Consider the following 17,500-nt stretch of genomic DNA (forward strand, 5'->3'; position numbering starts at 1 on the left):
GTTATTTCAGAAGGCTTTAATCGGGTTGAAACAGCCTTGTGAAGGGAGCTTATCAGACAGACACTCGATGAGTGATGGACTCCGTTGTACTGTTTGTGGATCACTTTCATCAGACTAGCCGTCAGTGGGCAATTTGCCAGAGATTACTGTGTGTGTTCGTGTGTGTGTGTGTGAGTGTGAATGAGAGAGCGAGGTCTCGTGTCTTTAATCAGATGGTGAGTTGAGAAGCACACATGATTGCAAGACAGATAAGAGAAAACTCCTCATCAGCTCAACTCACAAGAGGGGTCAGATGGGGGTACTTCACAGATAAGGTGAGGGACTAATAAGTATGTGTGTGTGTGTGTGTGTGTGTATGTGTGTGTGTGTGTGTGTGGGTTTAAAGGTGCTTACCTGGGATTTTTATTGTTGAGGCTCAGAGCAATTTCATTCACAGCGTGTGGATGGGACATGACCATATTAAAACCGTACTACAGAGAAAGACAGGAGTAACAAGGCATTAGAAGAGGAACAACAGGAGTACAAGCAGGGGAAAACACGTAGAAAGGGAAAAGCTGATAAATGGTGTTATTTGTGCAACATCAAATGGAACTCGAGAGAATCTAGCAGTCAAGGAATGGTCCACATTCTAAAACAGACCATCTTTTTATAGCTTTCAACTTGCTTCAAAACACACATGAATCATTATTATTACTCTTCTTCTTACGTTTCTTATTAATAATAATAGTAATAGTAATTAGTAATTACTACTCAGGTTAGGGTTGTTTTAGTATTAGTAAGTACATTTTAGTAACTAACATTAGTAGTAATACTGACAGTACTACTAGTAGTAAGAGTGTCATTAAAGTGTATTACCTGGTAGTTCATGATGGCCCTCAGGCACATGATGCACACGTGCACGTCGTCCTTCTTACACACCAGTCTGGAGTTCTTCAGTGTCCTGCGGCTTGGCAGGGTGTTGGACCTACTGTTATGGGACAAGAGTATGGGATGCAGAGTGAATGAAGTAATCTATATGAAAACAACAGCAAACTGAACATAACAGATGGTTATCGAATGGAACCTGTTCGAAAAATTTTATTTGTTTGATGGTGAATGGCAACTTATGATGATTTAGGTGTCTCATATCAATACCACCTCACATAAAAGCTTGCATTATTTGAATGAAATTGAATTTGTGGTACACTAGAACTTAATTCACTGGGATAATTAGATTTTCCACTCATTTCACTTTTCCTTATAGTAATGTGAGGCGACCTGAGTTGCAGTCCAGTTTATGTGACATCTACATGTATCATACAGTGTGTGAGGTCTTACCTCAAAGAGTGACGGGTGGAGCGAGGTATGTTGCTGCCACTAACTGGAGAGGGAAGGTTACTGTCACCATGGAGATCCTCAATGGATCGACTCCATGGAGTCTCCACAGAAACCTCTGGATTGCCCTCCGGAGCATCACCATCAAACCTGAGAAAGAACATGTGAGGTTGTAGCTGACTATTTACACAAAATACAAACATTCATTAAACCAGTCAACTATATTTACATTTTGTTATTATAACCCACAATAAAAGGAGTGAAGGACACATAAAGGGGGAGACCAAGTCAGCATTTAAGTCAACAATAACCCTCACAGCACAAGGCACAGACTCACTCAAAAATACTACAGACAGTGCAGCACAGTCAGACTTTTCTATAGACAACATTGTCCATCAGACTCCAACACATTCACTCACACGCACACACACACACACACACACACACACACACACACACACACACACACACACACACACACACACACACACACACACAGTCATTAGGGAGAACTACTCACGTGACAGCATATTGAGCGAAGGACAGATACTCCACCAGCACGTCCAGACCCTTATTCTCCTCATTCAGGAATTCTCTCACCCAGCTGAGGTTGGAACAAGGGCACTTTAAGTCATTAAATATACAACAGGCCCATACTACCAACTGCTACCACTGCACACACTCATGCACACACATACACACACTCGTACACACACACATACACACACACACATACACACACTCGTACACACACACACACACACATTTCTGCACAAACACAAACACACGCATACCTCTGCACAACCACAACCACAAAAACAAAAATACACACACGCAAACACGATCACACACACACACACACACACTGGGCTTCCCACTACAAGTAATTTATGATTTATAAGTCGTGATTCAGTTCATCTGAGAGCGACTCGTGACTCACCCGATGTGATTGGTTCGCAGGGAGATCTCCAGCTCGCGGAGCACTTGGGTCGACTCCTGCACTCTCCGCCGAAATTTCTGCGGAGACATGCCACACATGACGCTGACTGTCGCCACTCGACTAAACTAGGTCACGATAAAAACACTGTGGCCATTGAACCTTCAGGAGGGCAGCAGATTAAACAGTTAGCCAACTAAGTGGGGCCCCTGTGTATGTGGCTAGTGCTACGTCCAGAGTGTGTGTGTCAGAGTGTGTGTGTGTGTGTGTGTGTGTGTGTGAGTTCTAAGGTGATTTCTCAGGTTTGTGCAGCTTTTCTGCGTCAAAGAGATGGATGTGCTACAGTACTGGTGTTCTGTGCTGTACGCCTGCAAATGAAGAGTGAATTATGCAGGACCCCTGTTCATTCTCTGGAGCCTCTGTCAGGAAGAAACCTTTCTGCATCATGTGAATTACTGGTACACACACACACATACACACACACACACACACACACACACACACAAACACACACACACACACACACACACACACACACACACACACACACACACACACACACACACACACTACAAATGTACCACACAGCCTACAACTGTGAATAGACTACAATCACACTGGCATGCTCGGGTAAAAGGCCTGTGAAGTGGTCAGATGGTTTCCAGTAGGAGTGGAGATGCTCACCTTCCTGGTAACAGCAGGGTCCAGAAAGCTTCGGAGCTTCTGGATATATGTGTGTGGGGGGTTCTTCACCTGAAAACGCTCCTGTTACACACACACATATGCACACACATACACGCACATGAACGCACACACGCAGGCACACACACACACGCGCGCGCACACATTAAATCATGTTTTATTCACATTTCTTTTCTTTAATTAATAACCTATTTTTTTCCCAGAGACATTTCCACTGACGGGAAAAAGGGGGCTAGGTCCTTCTTCACACACGTGCATTATTAAAGACTCCTTCCACACATCACCACTCTTTCTCTCTCTCTCTCTATCTATCTCTCTTTCCTTTCTTCCATCCTTTCCCTTACTGACGTCTCTCAACATTATGATAAAATCTCCCCATTCTCCGTCCGCACCACCGCGCGGTCTGACATCTCCATGCATCCTTGGCCTAATTCTGCTTCTCTGACATAATAGCAAAACATTAGTTTATTATTTATGTCTTCTCTCGGTGTCATTTTTTTTTTTTTTTGCTCTTTTTTTCTTTTTTAAACGTTTCCCTTTTGGTTCAGCTCACAAAGTAGCATCCACCAATGTCTGGCATGCACGGATGTGCCAATGTCATGGTAACCATGGCAACACGTGCATGTGTCGGGAGGGCCGCTGAATCTTCTTCTGACGAAGAAACCTACAGTAGGCAATAACTGCACTAATGAGCTTGTTTACAGGAAGGTGTGAGGTGACAAGGTTTATAATTAAGTTTTGCTTTCTATATCTTTGGGTGTTGGCTGGGGCTTTATGAAAATGAAGGGTTTGTTTATGTTGTTTGTTACTTGCTCTCTCACAGTCACACAGTCACATGGATGTCACCTCTGTTCTCTTACCTGATCACATATCAGCTCCCATTTCTTCTCATTGTCGTACTGCCGCAGTAGTCTCACCTTGTCAGGAGGCAGATTCATTGAATTCTATGACAGAAAACACACACACACACACACACACACACAAACACACACACACACACACACACAGATCCACATTTAATTCTCATACCCCACTCACCACAAAGATTAAAGATGTGTCTGTTGAAAGTAGCCCAACAAATCCATATCAGATATCTCATCCATCCGACTACATTGGCTACCTATGAACCGAGCCCAGAAACAGAGCCACATCCCACATCAAACACCATGTGTAACCCTGTGTGTGGAAACACATCGAGCATGATAATCAGGCCGAGTTGATTTTGGACACAGACAACAACCTAGCTTCCGTGACTCAGCTTCTTGCATGCATTCATGTATCTGTGTGTGTGTGTGTGTGTCTGTTTGTGGGGGGGGGGGGGGGTGTATCCGTGTGTGTGTGTGTGTGTGTGTGTGTGTGTGTGTGTGTGTGTGTATAGGGGGTGTATCTGTGTGTGCTTCGAGCTCCAGTTGAAGAGCAGATGGGCCAGTGGGTTGGAGCCACAGACGGAGCGTGTCTGGATGCGTGGCACAGAATCAGAACGCCCCTCACGCTCAATTAGCAGTTTAATCAAAGGAAGCCTTTTGAATCGAAAGAACACGGCTAAGGTCTGCCACTGAATGTACAGACACACAAACACACACACACACATACACTCACTCTCTCAGTGTGCAGTTAACATCATGATGCATATGAAACTCCTACACACTCAGACAGAGAGAGAGAGAAATGCAAACACACAAAAAAACATGCTCTGAAAGCAGTCAGTGATGAGGTGGAGCCTGCTTCACGATTCCTGCCTGTAATTTGTGATGCAAATCCATCAGAAGAGGGGAGAGGTTTTCAGATCACCAATATTAATTTCATATCTCTCTCTCTCTCATATCTGTCTTCCTCCCTAACAGGCACATGCTCATGCACAAACAAGGTCTGGCTGATTTGAACACATGCATGCAGCATGTTCACCAGTAAGCACTGCCTTGCCTCTGATTCGGAATGCTGTTTTTCTTATTTGATTGAGATGAACACTGTGTTTAACATGAGGGTCTGCCACATTATTCTCAAATTTAATTTTTCAGACTTCAGTTGTCAGGGCAACTGGGGCAAAATTAATTGAGAGGTGGACTCTTCTGGTCATACCACCATATTGTTATTAACCGCCCCCCCCCCCCCCTTATCCGGGCAGTTCACATGTAAATCTCAGCAACTGCGAGGGCATAACAGACCATCCTGCACTGGAATGCTGGGTTTTAAACACCAAAAACAGGAGCCATAATCAGATCAGGGACCCCATTGGGAGCTCCCTGCCCCCAAACCCTCTCCCTCCCCAAATCACTCACTCCAGTCTAATGACTGACCAGGGCTCGACACAACCAAGGAGTCTCTGATCTCTTGTACTTAGATTAAGGCAGCGTCCCACTGGCATGGAATTTCAGTGCTATCCCATTCTGGGTGGTGGGGTATTCAAGGGGTATATCTTAAGGAGCTGGGCCCACCGAGCTAATCTTGATTAGATCACATAGGACTGATGTCTGCTTGGGATTACGAATCCAATGTCCACCATAGAATACTGTGAATGCTGATAACATTTGTGTAGGTCTTCCTCCCCCATCTCGCCACCTTAGTTATCCATAACAGAGCAAACCATTCAGGCCCATCTCCTCTCTACATATCACCCGTCTCCTCCAGTTTACATTGTAGCAATACAATGATTCGCAGCATCCCCCGTGATCGCACACGATGTCAGTCTATTGTGTCCATGGATGGTCAAACTTGTTGCTGAAAGCATACATGCATCCAAGCTACGTCACGGAGGATACAGTCAACTCGAGCCATCGAGGCCGTTTAAATGCACGGTGCTACTCACATGTGGCTGAATGGCGCAGCCATTGCAACCCCACTGTTTGATTCATTTACATGGGAGACATAAGGGATGATTTGCTGACACCTCCAAGTAAAGCGTTTGAAAAGTCAGGTGCAGATATCTTTATTTCTAAAGAGCGACGGCCTATAGGAATAAAGCGACCACTCAGAAGCAGGCATATGAAAAAAGGCAGAGGCAGAGTGAAGCGTTTAATTAGCCGCTATCACACACAGCAACAAACATCATCAAAGCAGCAGCCTGGGACTTGGCCACACAATGGATAGGCGCTAACGTTAGCGTCGGCAGCCTGTAACCCAAACAAGAGATCTGACTATGAAATGAATCACGCGTGGTGGGCAGTATAGGCACAAAATAGCGGATGGTGTTAAAATGGGATTTTTTACCAAGGCAATTGCGAATCTCTCCTCCAATTCTGCAGGGTCTGGCATAGGTAGTTTGGGGGGCTTGTTCCTCGCCCTGAAGTCGGTGAGCTGAGCATCCATACTCTCCGCGTTCCCCATGTTATTGTCCGCTGTTTTCCTCAGTTACAGACAGAAACACGTTTTCCCACCGATTCCTCCAGAAAATACAAGTCGAGTGGAAAAATCCACGATGAATGAATGTCACAATCACATTAAAGTCTGGTCACTTCCCACGGATGCGAAATCAGAAATCTGCAGAACGTGATATCCAATGCGTGACTCCCACAAAAGCACTACTACATTGTTAATCCGTGATTTTTGTCGGTCTCTCCATTCATCTTTCCACGGTGGAACAATGCACAGGTTCACAGCGGATCACCACCGCATCCCTACCCGTATCGCGCACAATAAACGCTCCACTCCCAGTTTGCGCTATTTGCGATAGTGTGCATGATTCACATACGGCCGTGCGCGATTGTGTGCGGCGAGCTGGCTAGTTAATCCTGCCCGTGGCTACAACAGACGGAGTTCGACATCCACACATTAAACAGCAAAGTCTCCATTCAGTACCCAACACAATGAACCCTTTCAGCTTAGAACCCCCGCTGGGGCGTGCCAAAAGCCGCGATGGATAGGCGAAGGGAGGCAATGTTTTGTTCTGTTGCATGCCGGGAATCAGAGTCTTCGAAGAGGCAATATAAGGCAATATAAGGCAACACTCGCCAAGCTTTGGGATTCAGTTCGGCTTTAACCGCTATCAGCTCTCAGTGATAGTCTCTAAACCGTATTACTCAAAATGAATCTAAATTGTGCTTGGCTGATGCCGTCTCATCCTCCCCCGGCACATTCAGGCGTATTAGACTTGACACGCGCCACTCATTTTAATATGCAGGCCTAGAAATTACATTTCACACGGGCCAATAACCACGCCACTGAGTGGAAAAAATAATGAATTACATTCAGCATGCCATAATGCAATGCGCATTTATTGAAGTTTTTTTTATATGTGTTAAATTATGCATTGAGTAACTGTAAGTTTGAGATGTCTAAACATCGTTAGTGGAGACAACAGAGAAAGAAAAGAGGTCAATCCAATAAAGTGGGAGAAACTGTGCCAAGGGGGAGCATTGGTCGAAGTCTGACACCTAGTGGAGGAAACCATTCATAGTCATATGGAAAATTCTTCAATAAAGGATAACAAAACACCAAAATCCGAAATATTCAGGTTTAATTAAGTGGACAGTGCTTCAGTTAGTCTTAAATATGAAACAAAATAACAGGTTCTTTTTCTGTGAGAGAAATGCCACACAAATTACTTTTTTGTAACTTAATAGTATCAAGCCTTACTCTATAATGATGTTATTAATGGCAATAGGAACAGACACTTACGGTACTACTAATGTTTAACTGAATAGGTAAACAATTTTGTATTACTTATTCATAATTAGAGAATATGCTAGGTTTCACGAGTGCACTCAGCACGACTGAGCAGTCCTGTACAAACAAATGAATAAAGCATGAATTTGCTCACCTATGGGATTCCTATGGGATACTCTCAGCCAAACTCAAATCTACTCTATGGGACCGACCTAGCTGCTAACACGCGAGACAACCAGAGGACAGAGATTACAAAGAATACATTCAACAGAGGATGGATAGATCTGCCCCATTAAGAGTGTAACATAATGATATTCAAAAAGACTCAAGTGCACAAGCAGAAGCAAATCAATCGAAGACAAAGATCAGAAGATTTGTGATTTTCACACAGAGCAGCAAAAACCCAACGCTCACTTTCCTGTGAAACAATCCAGCACATCACAAATAAGTCTAACTGAAATGTTAACTTCATAATAAAAAGATTAATTAGGACTGGTGTCAGCCAATTCACACCAAACATAGAGTGTTTGATTATTTTTACACAGTGATGTCTCCAGGCACGTCTAAATAACATTCACAAACCCAGTGCAAACACCAAGCTCATATCTGAATATTGCATAGGCCCTCTAATAGTTGTTCTACTGTTTTTCAGTAGACAAGGAAAGTGGGTTATGCCTGAATATTACATGCAAAGAACAACAGTGGGTGAAAGGAGACATCCAATACAGGCCTGACGACTTATCTTGTTACAGGGTATATGAGAAGACTGGATTAAATTGTTGAAAATTGTGCATAATAGTAAAATATTAGAGGTTATTTTTTTAAACTATCTCTTGACACATCTCATACTTCCTGATACATAAAAATATATACTAAACGCATGCATGCATGTTAAATCTGTTTGAATCATAAAAAAAACAGATGGATTATTGGTTATTAGACTGGTTATCAACAAGGCACAGAAAGGAATGTCTAGTCTTGGGGGAAAGAAAACATTTGATTGATCAATCTGTCACTCAATCGTTTAACTTGCTAATCAACCAATCAATGTTCTTAAGTAAGAAAGACCAAAAGTGCACAAAAGTTAAAGAAGGCAGGTGGTCTGCAGTAAGAGCACAGTAAAGGTAAGAGCTTTAAGTCGGGAGGAAATCATCGCCCCCTTTTTAGTGTCCACTTCGTGTCATCTCCTTATTCTCTTCTCTTCTTCCATCTCTTTATTCCTCCTCCTCCTCCTCCTCCTCTTCCTCGCCCTCTTCCTCCCCTCCTTCGCCCTCCTCGCCTTCCTCCTGCATAAACTCCACCATGAGCTCTGCAGTGCAGCTGGCCTCTCCCTGGCTGTTGACGGCCTTGCAGGTGTACTTGGCGTCGTCTTCGGGGCAGACCTCCGAGATGACCAGGCTGCAGTGGCCGTCCTCCTCGTAGTCGATCTGGAAGTGGCGCGTCTCCTTTATGGGCTGGTCATCCTTGTACCACACCACATCTGGGTCAGGGCAGCCTACGTTGAGAGTGAGAGGAGAAGAGAGACATATTTGAAATGATCAATGCATGGCAATAGAATCTATGAATCGTCATGTCAATAAAGCATTTGAATTGAGCTGAATTTAATAGAAATAAAAGGTTAATAAAATAGTACCCTGTATGTAACTATTTGATGGTACTGAAGGTATCCGTCCATTCCTTTTATCAGGGTCATTCCATGTCAGTTCAACCAGGGCCCACGCACTTAGGTCTCAAAAAATTCAGAAAAAATTACCAGGTGTACCTATGTTACCCAGGAGACACACTGTAAAATTACTCTTATGTAAGATCAATATTTTCCAAGATACAGCCAGTTTTACAGGGGGAGGGGGGTGTCGATTTTGTTCGGCCTCTTTTTTTTGTCAAAGTTCACAAGCCCACAGCGCAAGAACTAAACCATGTAGGAGGCTCAAATTTCGCATGCTGGTACATAAATAGGAATAGTACGTAGCAAAATCGTCACGTTTGGTCTGGATAATCCTGCATGGTCATAGCTGTCCCTCAAAGTTGATACAAATTTTATTGGAGTTTTTGGCTGGGCTCTGTTTAAGCCTTCAGAAGACATATTTGTACTCAACATAGGCTCTTGATTTATTTTCCTTACCGAGATAAGTAGAAACACTTTCACAAAAAGCAATGAACAGAAAACAAATCCCTTCAGGGTCTGAACAGCAGACCTCACAAGTCTGAAAAATCATTTTGGTTATCATTTTCAGAGCACCCAAACACCTTGTGGGAATATACAAAGATTTTTTAAATATGTTTTTCTTTATTCTCCATGATCCCTTCTTTTTGAAAACACCAATTTGACTTGTCTTATGCAAATCTTTCTTTTTTATTTTCCACCCTGACAAGACAAGTCAAATTGGTGTTTTTGAAAAGAAAAGATCATGGAGAATAAAGAAAAAAATATTTAAAAAATCTTTGTATATTCCCACAAGGTGTTTGGGTGCTCTGAAAATGAGAACCAAAATGATTTTTTAGACTTGTAAAGTCTGCTGTTCAGACCCTGAAGGAATTTATTTTCTGTTCATTGTTTTTTGTGAGAGTGTTTCTACTTATCTCAGTAAGGAAAATAAATCAAGAGCCTATGTTGAGTACAAATATGTCTTCTGAAGGCTTAAACAGAGCCCAGCCAAAAACTCCAATAAAATTTCTATCAACTTTGAGGGACAGCTTTGACCATGCAGGATTATCCAGAGCAAACGTGACGATTTTGCTACATACTATTCCTATTTATGTACCAGCATGCAAAATTTGAGCCTCCTACATGGTTTAGTTCTTGCGCTGTGGGCTTGTGAACTTTGACAAAAAAAAGAGGCCGAACAAAATCGACACCCCCCTCCCCCTGTAAAACTGGCTGTATCTTGGAAAGTATTGATCTTACATAAGAGTAATTTTACAGTGTGTCTCCTGGGTAACATAAGTACACCTGGTAATTTTTTCAGAATTTTTTGAGACCTAAGTGCGTGGGCCCTGGTTGAATTGACGTGGAATGACCCATCAGTATATATTTGCTTCCTAAGATCATTCCTGATTTTGGTGCTATTAACTTCACCAGTTCAGCTACACAAAGACCTATTTGGGCATCTAGAAGGTGTGTGATTTTGATTACACTGTGTATCCGATCAATTCAATTTCAATTTATTGTGCTTATATAGCGCCAAAACATTACACATGTATCATGGCGCTTTACAGAATGTAGGCAATCAGAGAAACAGAAAAGAGGGAGAAAAGAAAGGAAGAAAGAAAGAAGGAAGGCCCATGGGTATCCGATCAGTCTGAAAAGGAAAAACTTTGCTCTCTGGGAATGTATTGCTGCTTAATTACTACTACATACATTTTACATAACTAAAGTGTATTTCAGAGTGTATGTACAGTAGTATACATTCTCACCCTCTATCTTGCAGTCAAATCGAGCAGCACTGCCCTCCACCACTTCCACATCACGGATGACCTTAGTGAAGGTGGGTGGAGCAGGAGGCCGAGTCTCATCCTCCGCACACTCCAGAAACGGAGCCGGGGTATCCTCTGCAAACACACACACACACACACACACACACACACACACATACATAAACATGTATGTGTGTACAGAAACATACACATACAAACACGCACACACACACACACACACACATAAACATACATAAACACGCATACACAAACACACGCACACACGCACACACACACACACACACACACACAGATTATGTTTGCATATTTATATACAGAACCCGCTCGTTCTAGCATGGAGGACTGAGAGACATGACACTGCTACAGGACTATACCAGATAAAAACGATAAGCAAACACATAAATAAAAATCAAACCAACAAACCGGCCGTGGGCGATTTCTTTGGCCCGACTCCACCCAGCATCCCCATGGAGTGGAATCTGGAGATGGCGCGCACAGCATTTCCTGTTTTCTTTACCAGTGAAAAACACATTTGCATGAACCCCTCACTAAGGACACACTGGGAATGGCTTTTGACAGTGAACAAACAAACTCCTCTACAGATCAGGAAAGTGATAATGACAGTGAGAGATACCAAAGAAGGTTGAGAGCGGTGGGAAAGAGGTCTTTGGCCTCACCTGCCACTTGCGCCTCAAGATGTACTTCTTCAGTGCGTCCTTGGACAGCTGTTTGGCCTCCATTTTGGCCGTATCCTGCTTCAGCCATTTGTGATCCAGACACTGTGGACAGGTCAGACGAGCCCTGCGGAGCAGAGACTTATTGCGGTAATTAACGTTAACTGAGCAGAAGGAGCCCTGGATTGCAGTTTCTATAATTACAGTGGGACCCCGCTGGGAAAAGGAAGAACAGAAGAACAGAGGGAAACCAGAGCCAGTGGGACACAGAGCCGGTTTTACTCTCTGAACGACAGAGAAACGAGAGAACGGTTGCATCCTCAGGACAAGTCACACTCACGACTCACGATTTAATACACCTTTGAGTACCTCATTTGAGGACCACTTTTCCCCACAACCCCTTGCTGCTCACCTCATGGACTTTTTCAGGAGACTGCTGATGAAGTCTTTGCACTCCTCGGAGATCTCGTCAAAGGCATCGTCCTCAAAGTCCCAGGTGGCGGAGGTGACGTTGGACAGTGTCTCGTTGTCAGTGTCGCCCATGAAAGGTGACAGACCGCTGACCCTAGTAGCAGCCACAGAATACCAGATTTACCTCGAATGCATGTTTATGACAGGCATTGACCTCCTCTTTCCTTTCTAAATGTTCATTGAGTTAGCTTATCTAATCATAGAGAAAATGTTTTACAATTCTTTGATCTGAAAGTTTATTGTCATGTACTCATAAAATGATTTATCAGTAATGACATTTCTTGTGCTCAAGAGCCAGCTCAACTTTAAAGAATAAATGAAATAGTAGTAATTAAAAAGGTATATTAATTGTGTGTGTGTTGGGGGGGGGGGTTATGGTGTGTGTGTGTGTGTGTGGGGGGGGGGGGGGTAACACAAGTAAATATGGGAGTAATGGGGTGTGTGGAGGAGGGGGTGTAAACGGAAGCCTTTAGGGTTTTAAATGACCCCTCCATACCTCAATTCCATGTGAACCTCAACAGTGCAATTTTGATCCAAAGAGTGATGAGTTGCTTTGCTCTGTGATAGTGTGTCTGTGTGTGTGTGTGTGTGTGTGTGTGTGTGTGTGTGTGTGTGTGTGTGTGTGTGTGTGTGCGTGCATTTGGGGGGGGGGGGGGGGGTTCCAAAAGAAATCTTTTCAATATTTTAACAAGAGCTCTGAAAAGAGTGCAGTGTGCTCTAGACTGACCAGGGGCACTTACAGGATATAGCAGATGACCCCGATGCTCCACATATCTGTGGAGTAGCCAATCTCCTCATAGTTGATCACTTCTGGAGCCACAAACTCAGGAGTTCCAAACAAAACCTTTAGTCCACCAGCACTATCTGTCAAAACATGAAGAAGAACATGAATTCAGATGCATGTTGGGAAAACATCTTTTGAAGCACTTGGAATGATGTACAATGCACATTAATAAACCATACAACCAGTAATTAGCACAGAATATTGACGGTTCTTGTCCATTACCATCAATTTAAATGCATGTATATTTTGTAAGTTTAATAGTTTAATAGCCGTACCTAGCCGCCTGGCAAGGCCAAAGTCAATGAGTTTGATCTTGCTGCCTGTCTTGTTGAGGCACATGATGTTCTCTGGCTTAAGGTCCAAGTGGACAATGCCCTGCTTGTGAATGAAGGCCACGCCATCGATGATCTGCAGCATGTATTTGATCACCTCTCTCTCACTTAGCTCAAAGTCCTCATCCACAATGCGATCAAACAGCTCGCCACCAGAGATTCTGAGGCACAGTGACATCATCATTATATCAGGCATATAGTAATATGAGTGTTTATGGTTATTGTTATGGTTATGGGATTTGGCAGATGCTTTTGTTCAACTCACAAATAAAAACAATACAATACTGCCCTACAATGGCAAAAGACCTTAACTCGCCAGAGTGTGTAACTGAAAAAAATTACTTTAAAGTTTAAAGTTGTTGTCCAGCCAAATGTATTATAGGTAGGACACTGGAATTCTGGCTATTACTTGTTTTAATGAAAATAAGTCTGTACATAAAAAATATTGGGCTCAAACTTGACCTTTGACCCCTATTTAGAAGTTTCATGTACTCTGCCTTTTTATTATCTGCCAACAAATTAGGAGTTGTGCCAAGGCAAAAGGCAGTAACTTCCATAATTATTAATAGTTGCTGTACCCAGCCCCACAAGGAACTGAAATGAATAGAGGAAATCATTATAATGATAATAAAAATAATAATAATATTTTATCGATATGCAATATCCTTAGGAAATAATAGGGCCTATGATAAGGTCCAAACGCATTTTATTTGACCAATATGCTAGCCTATTTCATTAATCGATGTTGGATTTAATTAGGTTAATCAAGGGTTACATTATGCTCCATATTCACAGTTAATGGATTAGCTTAATAGTTTTGACATAACACTGAGGAAATCGAGCAAATAAAAAGTTGTACATGTGGGTGGATGACGTTTTGAAACCATGTTATCTGTTGCATGTTTCAGCGAAATTTGCAGGCTTGCGGGTTATAAGAAAATGTAGAATATATTTAATTGTGAACTGTTGTTGAGCTTTGCCAATTTGTTTTGACAATAACTCATTTTCAACAAAAGGTGAAGTTACGACCTTTTGCCTTTGCACGGCAGAATACTTCAAATGAACAGTGAACAGTTTTAAAATGTTGGTAAGACTAGATTAAGGAGAATAGCAATAATAAACAATAAAAAAAACAAATACTATAATATACAAAACATAACTCATAAGAACCGATTAATTAACTAAGTGTATACTGAGCAGATATGTCTTTAGACCCCTCTTGAAAGACCAAAAATGATCACAGAAAATGGAGAGCTTATGGTGTAGCTTTCAATAATCTGATGCAAGCGAGTAAGCCTCTCTCTCGTAACCTGTCCAAATGCATTCTGTTTCTCAATGTCACAAAAATGTTCAAAAATGCCCCCAGAGTGTAGCACTGCAGCTGCCTGGTAGCTCTATCTGTTAGCTGCAGCAACTCAAGCTATGTAGCACAAATCTTTTTTTTGTTCCATCCCGACAGTGCTCGGTGACCTCGAGAAACAGAGATCTATGTGAAAAATTCTCCTTTAAGCTCTATGAATTTAAAGTATGAACTGTGCATTAGACAGGAATCAAATAAAATCACTATGACTGCTAGGCTAGAAATCTAGACGCACCCTAGCGGCAGCAAATGTAATTTGCTGCCAGGGTAGTCTAGCAACTCTCAGTTGGCTTGCGAGCTGAAAAAAATTAAACTTCAATCAGGCCAATCACATCGTGTATAGAGTCGGTAGGCGGGCTTAACATAATGATGGCAGAGTTGCGATGGTTCGCCGTGAATTCCCTGCTACTTGAAAACAAAGAAGATGGATGTTGCTGTTGGCGAACAGCGTGACACGAGTTAAGCTTTTTTTAAGTTGGCAAAAGTTTGAACAACTAGCCAACTAGCTCCGCTGGTGGGAAAACGCATGGGACTTATGAGTTGTAGCGCTATCCTATTGCGTGCAGAGGGAATTTGAAAGACAACCGTTTATCCCGCCCCTCGGACTGAGCACTGCGAATGGTGAGTCCCCAGACCCTACATCTTGATGGGGGTCTGGCTCGTTAGGCTACATGACTGCAATTGTAGCACTCTGATGTCAGTATGTCCCACCACAGATGTCTTTTAAAAAGCATTTCAAAGTTTGAACAGACTAATACAAACATTATTCTTGACACATGTGTACCTAGCTATCCACTGATTCAAGTTTTACTTGATTAGATTTTCTTGTTAACTGTGGATTGAAACTATAAGGCTTTGACCATGGTCTTCCAACTCTTCTGTGCTGTGTGGGTTCAGTGCTCTATTCATTCACAAAGGTGTGAAGATCTACTAAACCGCACAGACCAGATTGCGTAGCATTCTGTGGGACATGGACCCAGACCTGCTCAATACTGTTTATCACCATTTTCCACTAAGAGAACGCCTGAAATATTTCTGTTCCTTGAGCAGTAAACAAAACCTATGCTCCATGAGCTTCGGATCTGGGCTTTTTTCCATCATGACTGCCAAGAGAAGGGAAAGTGCTTCAGCTCTCTCCCTCTCTCTCTCTCTCTCTCTCTCTCTCTCTATGTCTTCTTGCTTGTCCATTCTCACTCTTGTCTCTATATAAGGACATGTGACAGACACTTGGCCAATCACGTGGAGAGGGAACTGGCATTCTGTTCCCTCCTATAAAAAGCGAAAAATAAGCGAAATAATCAACGACCTAGTGTGTGTGTTCATACGTGTGAACATATTTCCGTATTTCCGTGATGCTTCTGAAAGAACAGTCTAATCTCTTGTTACCTAACAGCCCATTTCAGTCACAGACAAAACAAGCTTAGCTTGACAAAATGTGATCGTCCCACTCCTAAAATAAGACGGCTCATGCAATAATCAGTCAGCAGTTTAGAGCAGAAATGCAATAATGCAGTATTAAATTATCTACAAAATTGTAACGTGTTTAACACCAAAGAGATGTCCAAGAAAAGCAGACAACACTCACATCTCCATGACCATGACTATGTCAGACTTGCCCTCGAATGCGTCCACACATTGCACCAGCTTCGGGTGGTGGAGGCTGTTCATGATGTCGATCTCCTGCCGGACGTTGTCCTTTTCCTTAACAGAGAAGGCCTTGATGAACTTCCCAGCCCACACTTTTTTTGTGGACTTCTCGACTAGTTTATAGACCTGTCCGAATTTGCCCCTATAGAATACAGCAAAAGGGGAGAGAGAGACGAAGGTTGAGAGAGGAAGAAGATTGAACAGATTCTAAACTGAAAATGCACAAGGTCCAAATGCACTTTTGAGATAAATGGAATGGGGAAATCCACAATCAATTCATATTCTCATTATTATGATCATTATCTTTATGGTTATGATTATCAAATAAAATTTTGGTCAAATTTGTGGACATCTCAGATCTTGGGGTTGTGTGTATGTGTGTGTGTAAGAGAGATAGATAGATAGATAGATAGATAGATAGATAGAGAGAGAGAGAGAGAGAGAGAGAGAGAGAGAGAGAGAGAAAGCATCACTTACGTTCCCAGTCTGTCCTGCACTTCATAAAGTTCCTTAACATTGCAGTCTTTCTTCACAACCACATGTCTGTATTCCGGCTCCTTATCTGTATTGGCAGTTCAGAGAAAAACATATCAAGAAGTGCCAAAGCTTTCAAGGGCATTACAGAGTTTCAAGATTCTCATGAAGTAGGTTTGAGTTCCCACCATGAGGGAGTTGAGTTTTCCACACTCTTAAAACAAAAGTGTTGAAAATAACACAACATGCGTTTTCTATGTCTATGTCTCTCTATGTCCAGACAGAGACAACACAGTTTGTGTTGTTTTCAACACATTGCTTTTGTTATTCGTTTCAAGAGTGTACACAGTATGTGTTGAAAACAACACAAATTGTGTTGTTTTTAACACATCTCTATGTCCAGATAGGGACAACTCAGTTTGTGTTGTTTCCAACACATTCATCTTAAGAGTGCAGGCTACATAGATATGGTAAGGATACAAGTATATTGGTTGAAGGGAAGACTACAGACGAAATCGAACCCTCACCATCATCATCATCTGCAGCCTCAACTTCTTCTTCCTTTGTCTCTGAGGGTGGTTAAGTGGATGGATGGATGATAGACATACAGATAGATAGAAAGATTAAATAGATAGATAGCACAAAAGAAAAAGATATTAGACATTATCACAGGTGCCTCTTGCTTGTAATACTGCCAAATGCCCATTAGAGGTCTCTCTTTCTCACCTTTCATCTTGTCCGCTCCCACAGTAGTAGGCACAGATTCTG

The 17,500-nt window shown here is 42.4% G+C and overlaps 2 protein-coding genes across 2 annotated transcripts in view; both read right to left on the reverse strand.

Moving 5' to 3' along the window:
• The window catches only part of fmnl2b (formin-like 2b), an 18,894-nt gene extending 12,617 nt beyond the window's left edge, over window positions 1–6,277 (reverse strand). The window contains exons 1-8 of the mRNA XM_076296835.1: window positions 6,161–6,277; window positions 3,814–3,897; window positions 2,936–3,016; window positions 2,255–2,331; window positions 1,835–1,918; window positions 1,318–1,464; window positions 856–967; window positions 394–470 (exon numbers count right to left, since the gene is read on the reverse strand). Coding sequence (XP_076152950.1) covers window positions 394–470; window positions 856–967; window positions 1,318–1,464; window positions 1,835–1,918; window positions 2,255–2,331; window positions 2,936–3,016; window positions 3,814–3,897; window positions 6,161–6,277 — 779 coding nt within the window. The remainder of the gene's footprint in view (window positions 1–393; window positions 471–855; window positions 968–1,317; window positions 1,465–1,834; window positions 1,919–2,254; window positions 2,332–2,935; window positions 3,017–3,813; window positions 3,898–6,160) is intronic.
• Window positions 6,278–7,389: 1,112 nt separating this feature from the next.
• Window positions 7,390–17,500, reverse strand: part of mylkb (myosin light chain kinase b) — a 20,384-nt gene continuing 10,273 nt past the window's right edge. The window contains exons 8-18 of the mRNA XM_076296834.1: window positions 17,459–17,500; window positions 17,260–17,301; window positions 16,736–16,820; window positions 16,197–16,400; window positions 13,195–13,412; window positions 12,876–12,999; window positions 12,077–12,229; window positions 11,668–11,791; window positions 11,414–11,501; window positions 10,970–11,104; window positions 7,390–9,050 (exon numbers count right to left, since the gene is read on the reverse strand). The exon at window positions 17,459–17,500 is cut by the window's right edge and continues 264 nt beyond it. Coding sequence (XP_076152949.1) covers window positions 8,770–9,050; window positions 10,970–11,104; window positions 11,414–11,501; window positions 11,668–11,791; window positions 12,077–12,229; window positions 12,876–12,999; window positions 13,195–13,412; window positions 16,197–16,400; window positions 16,736–16,820; window positions 17,260–17,301; window positions 17,459–17,500 — 1,496 coding nt within the window. The 3' untranslated portion in view covers window positions 7,390–8,769. The remainder of the gene's footprint in view (window positions 9,051–10,969; window positions 11,105–11,413; window positions 11,502–11,667; window positions 11,792–12,076; window positions 12,230–12,875; window positions 13,000–13,194; window positions 13,413–16,196; window positions 16,401–16,735; window positions 16,821–17,259; window positions 17,302–17,458) is intronic.

The sequence above is a fragment of the Alosa pseudoharengus genome, unplaced genomic scaffold, assembly GCF_046254945.1.
Source record: "Alosa pseudoharengus isolate Yale_2024_CS ecotype anadromous, Long Island Sound unplaced genomic scaffold, YU_APseudo_1.1 YU_APseudo_1.1_scf_20, whole genome shotgun sequence".
Classification (NCBI taxonomy): Eukaryota; Metazoa; Chordata; class Actinopteri; order Clupeiformes; family Clupeidae; genus Alosa; species Alosa pseudoharengus.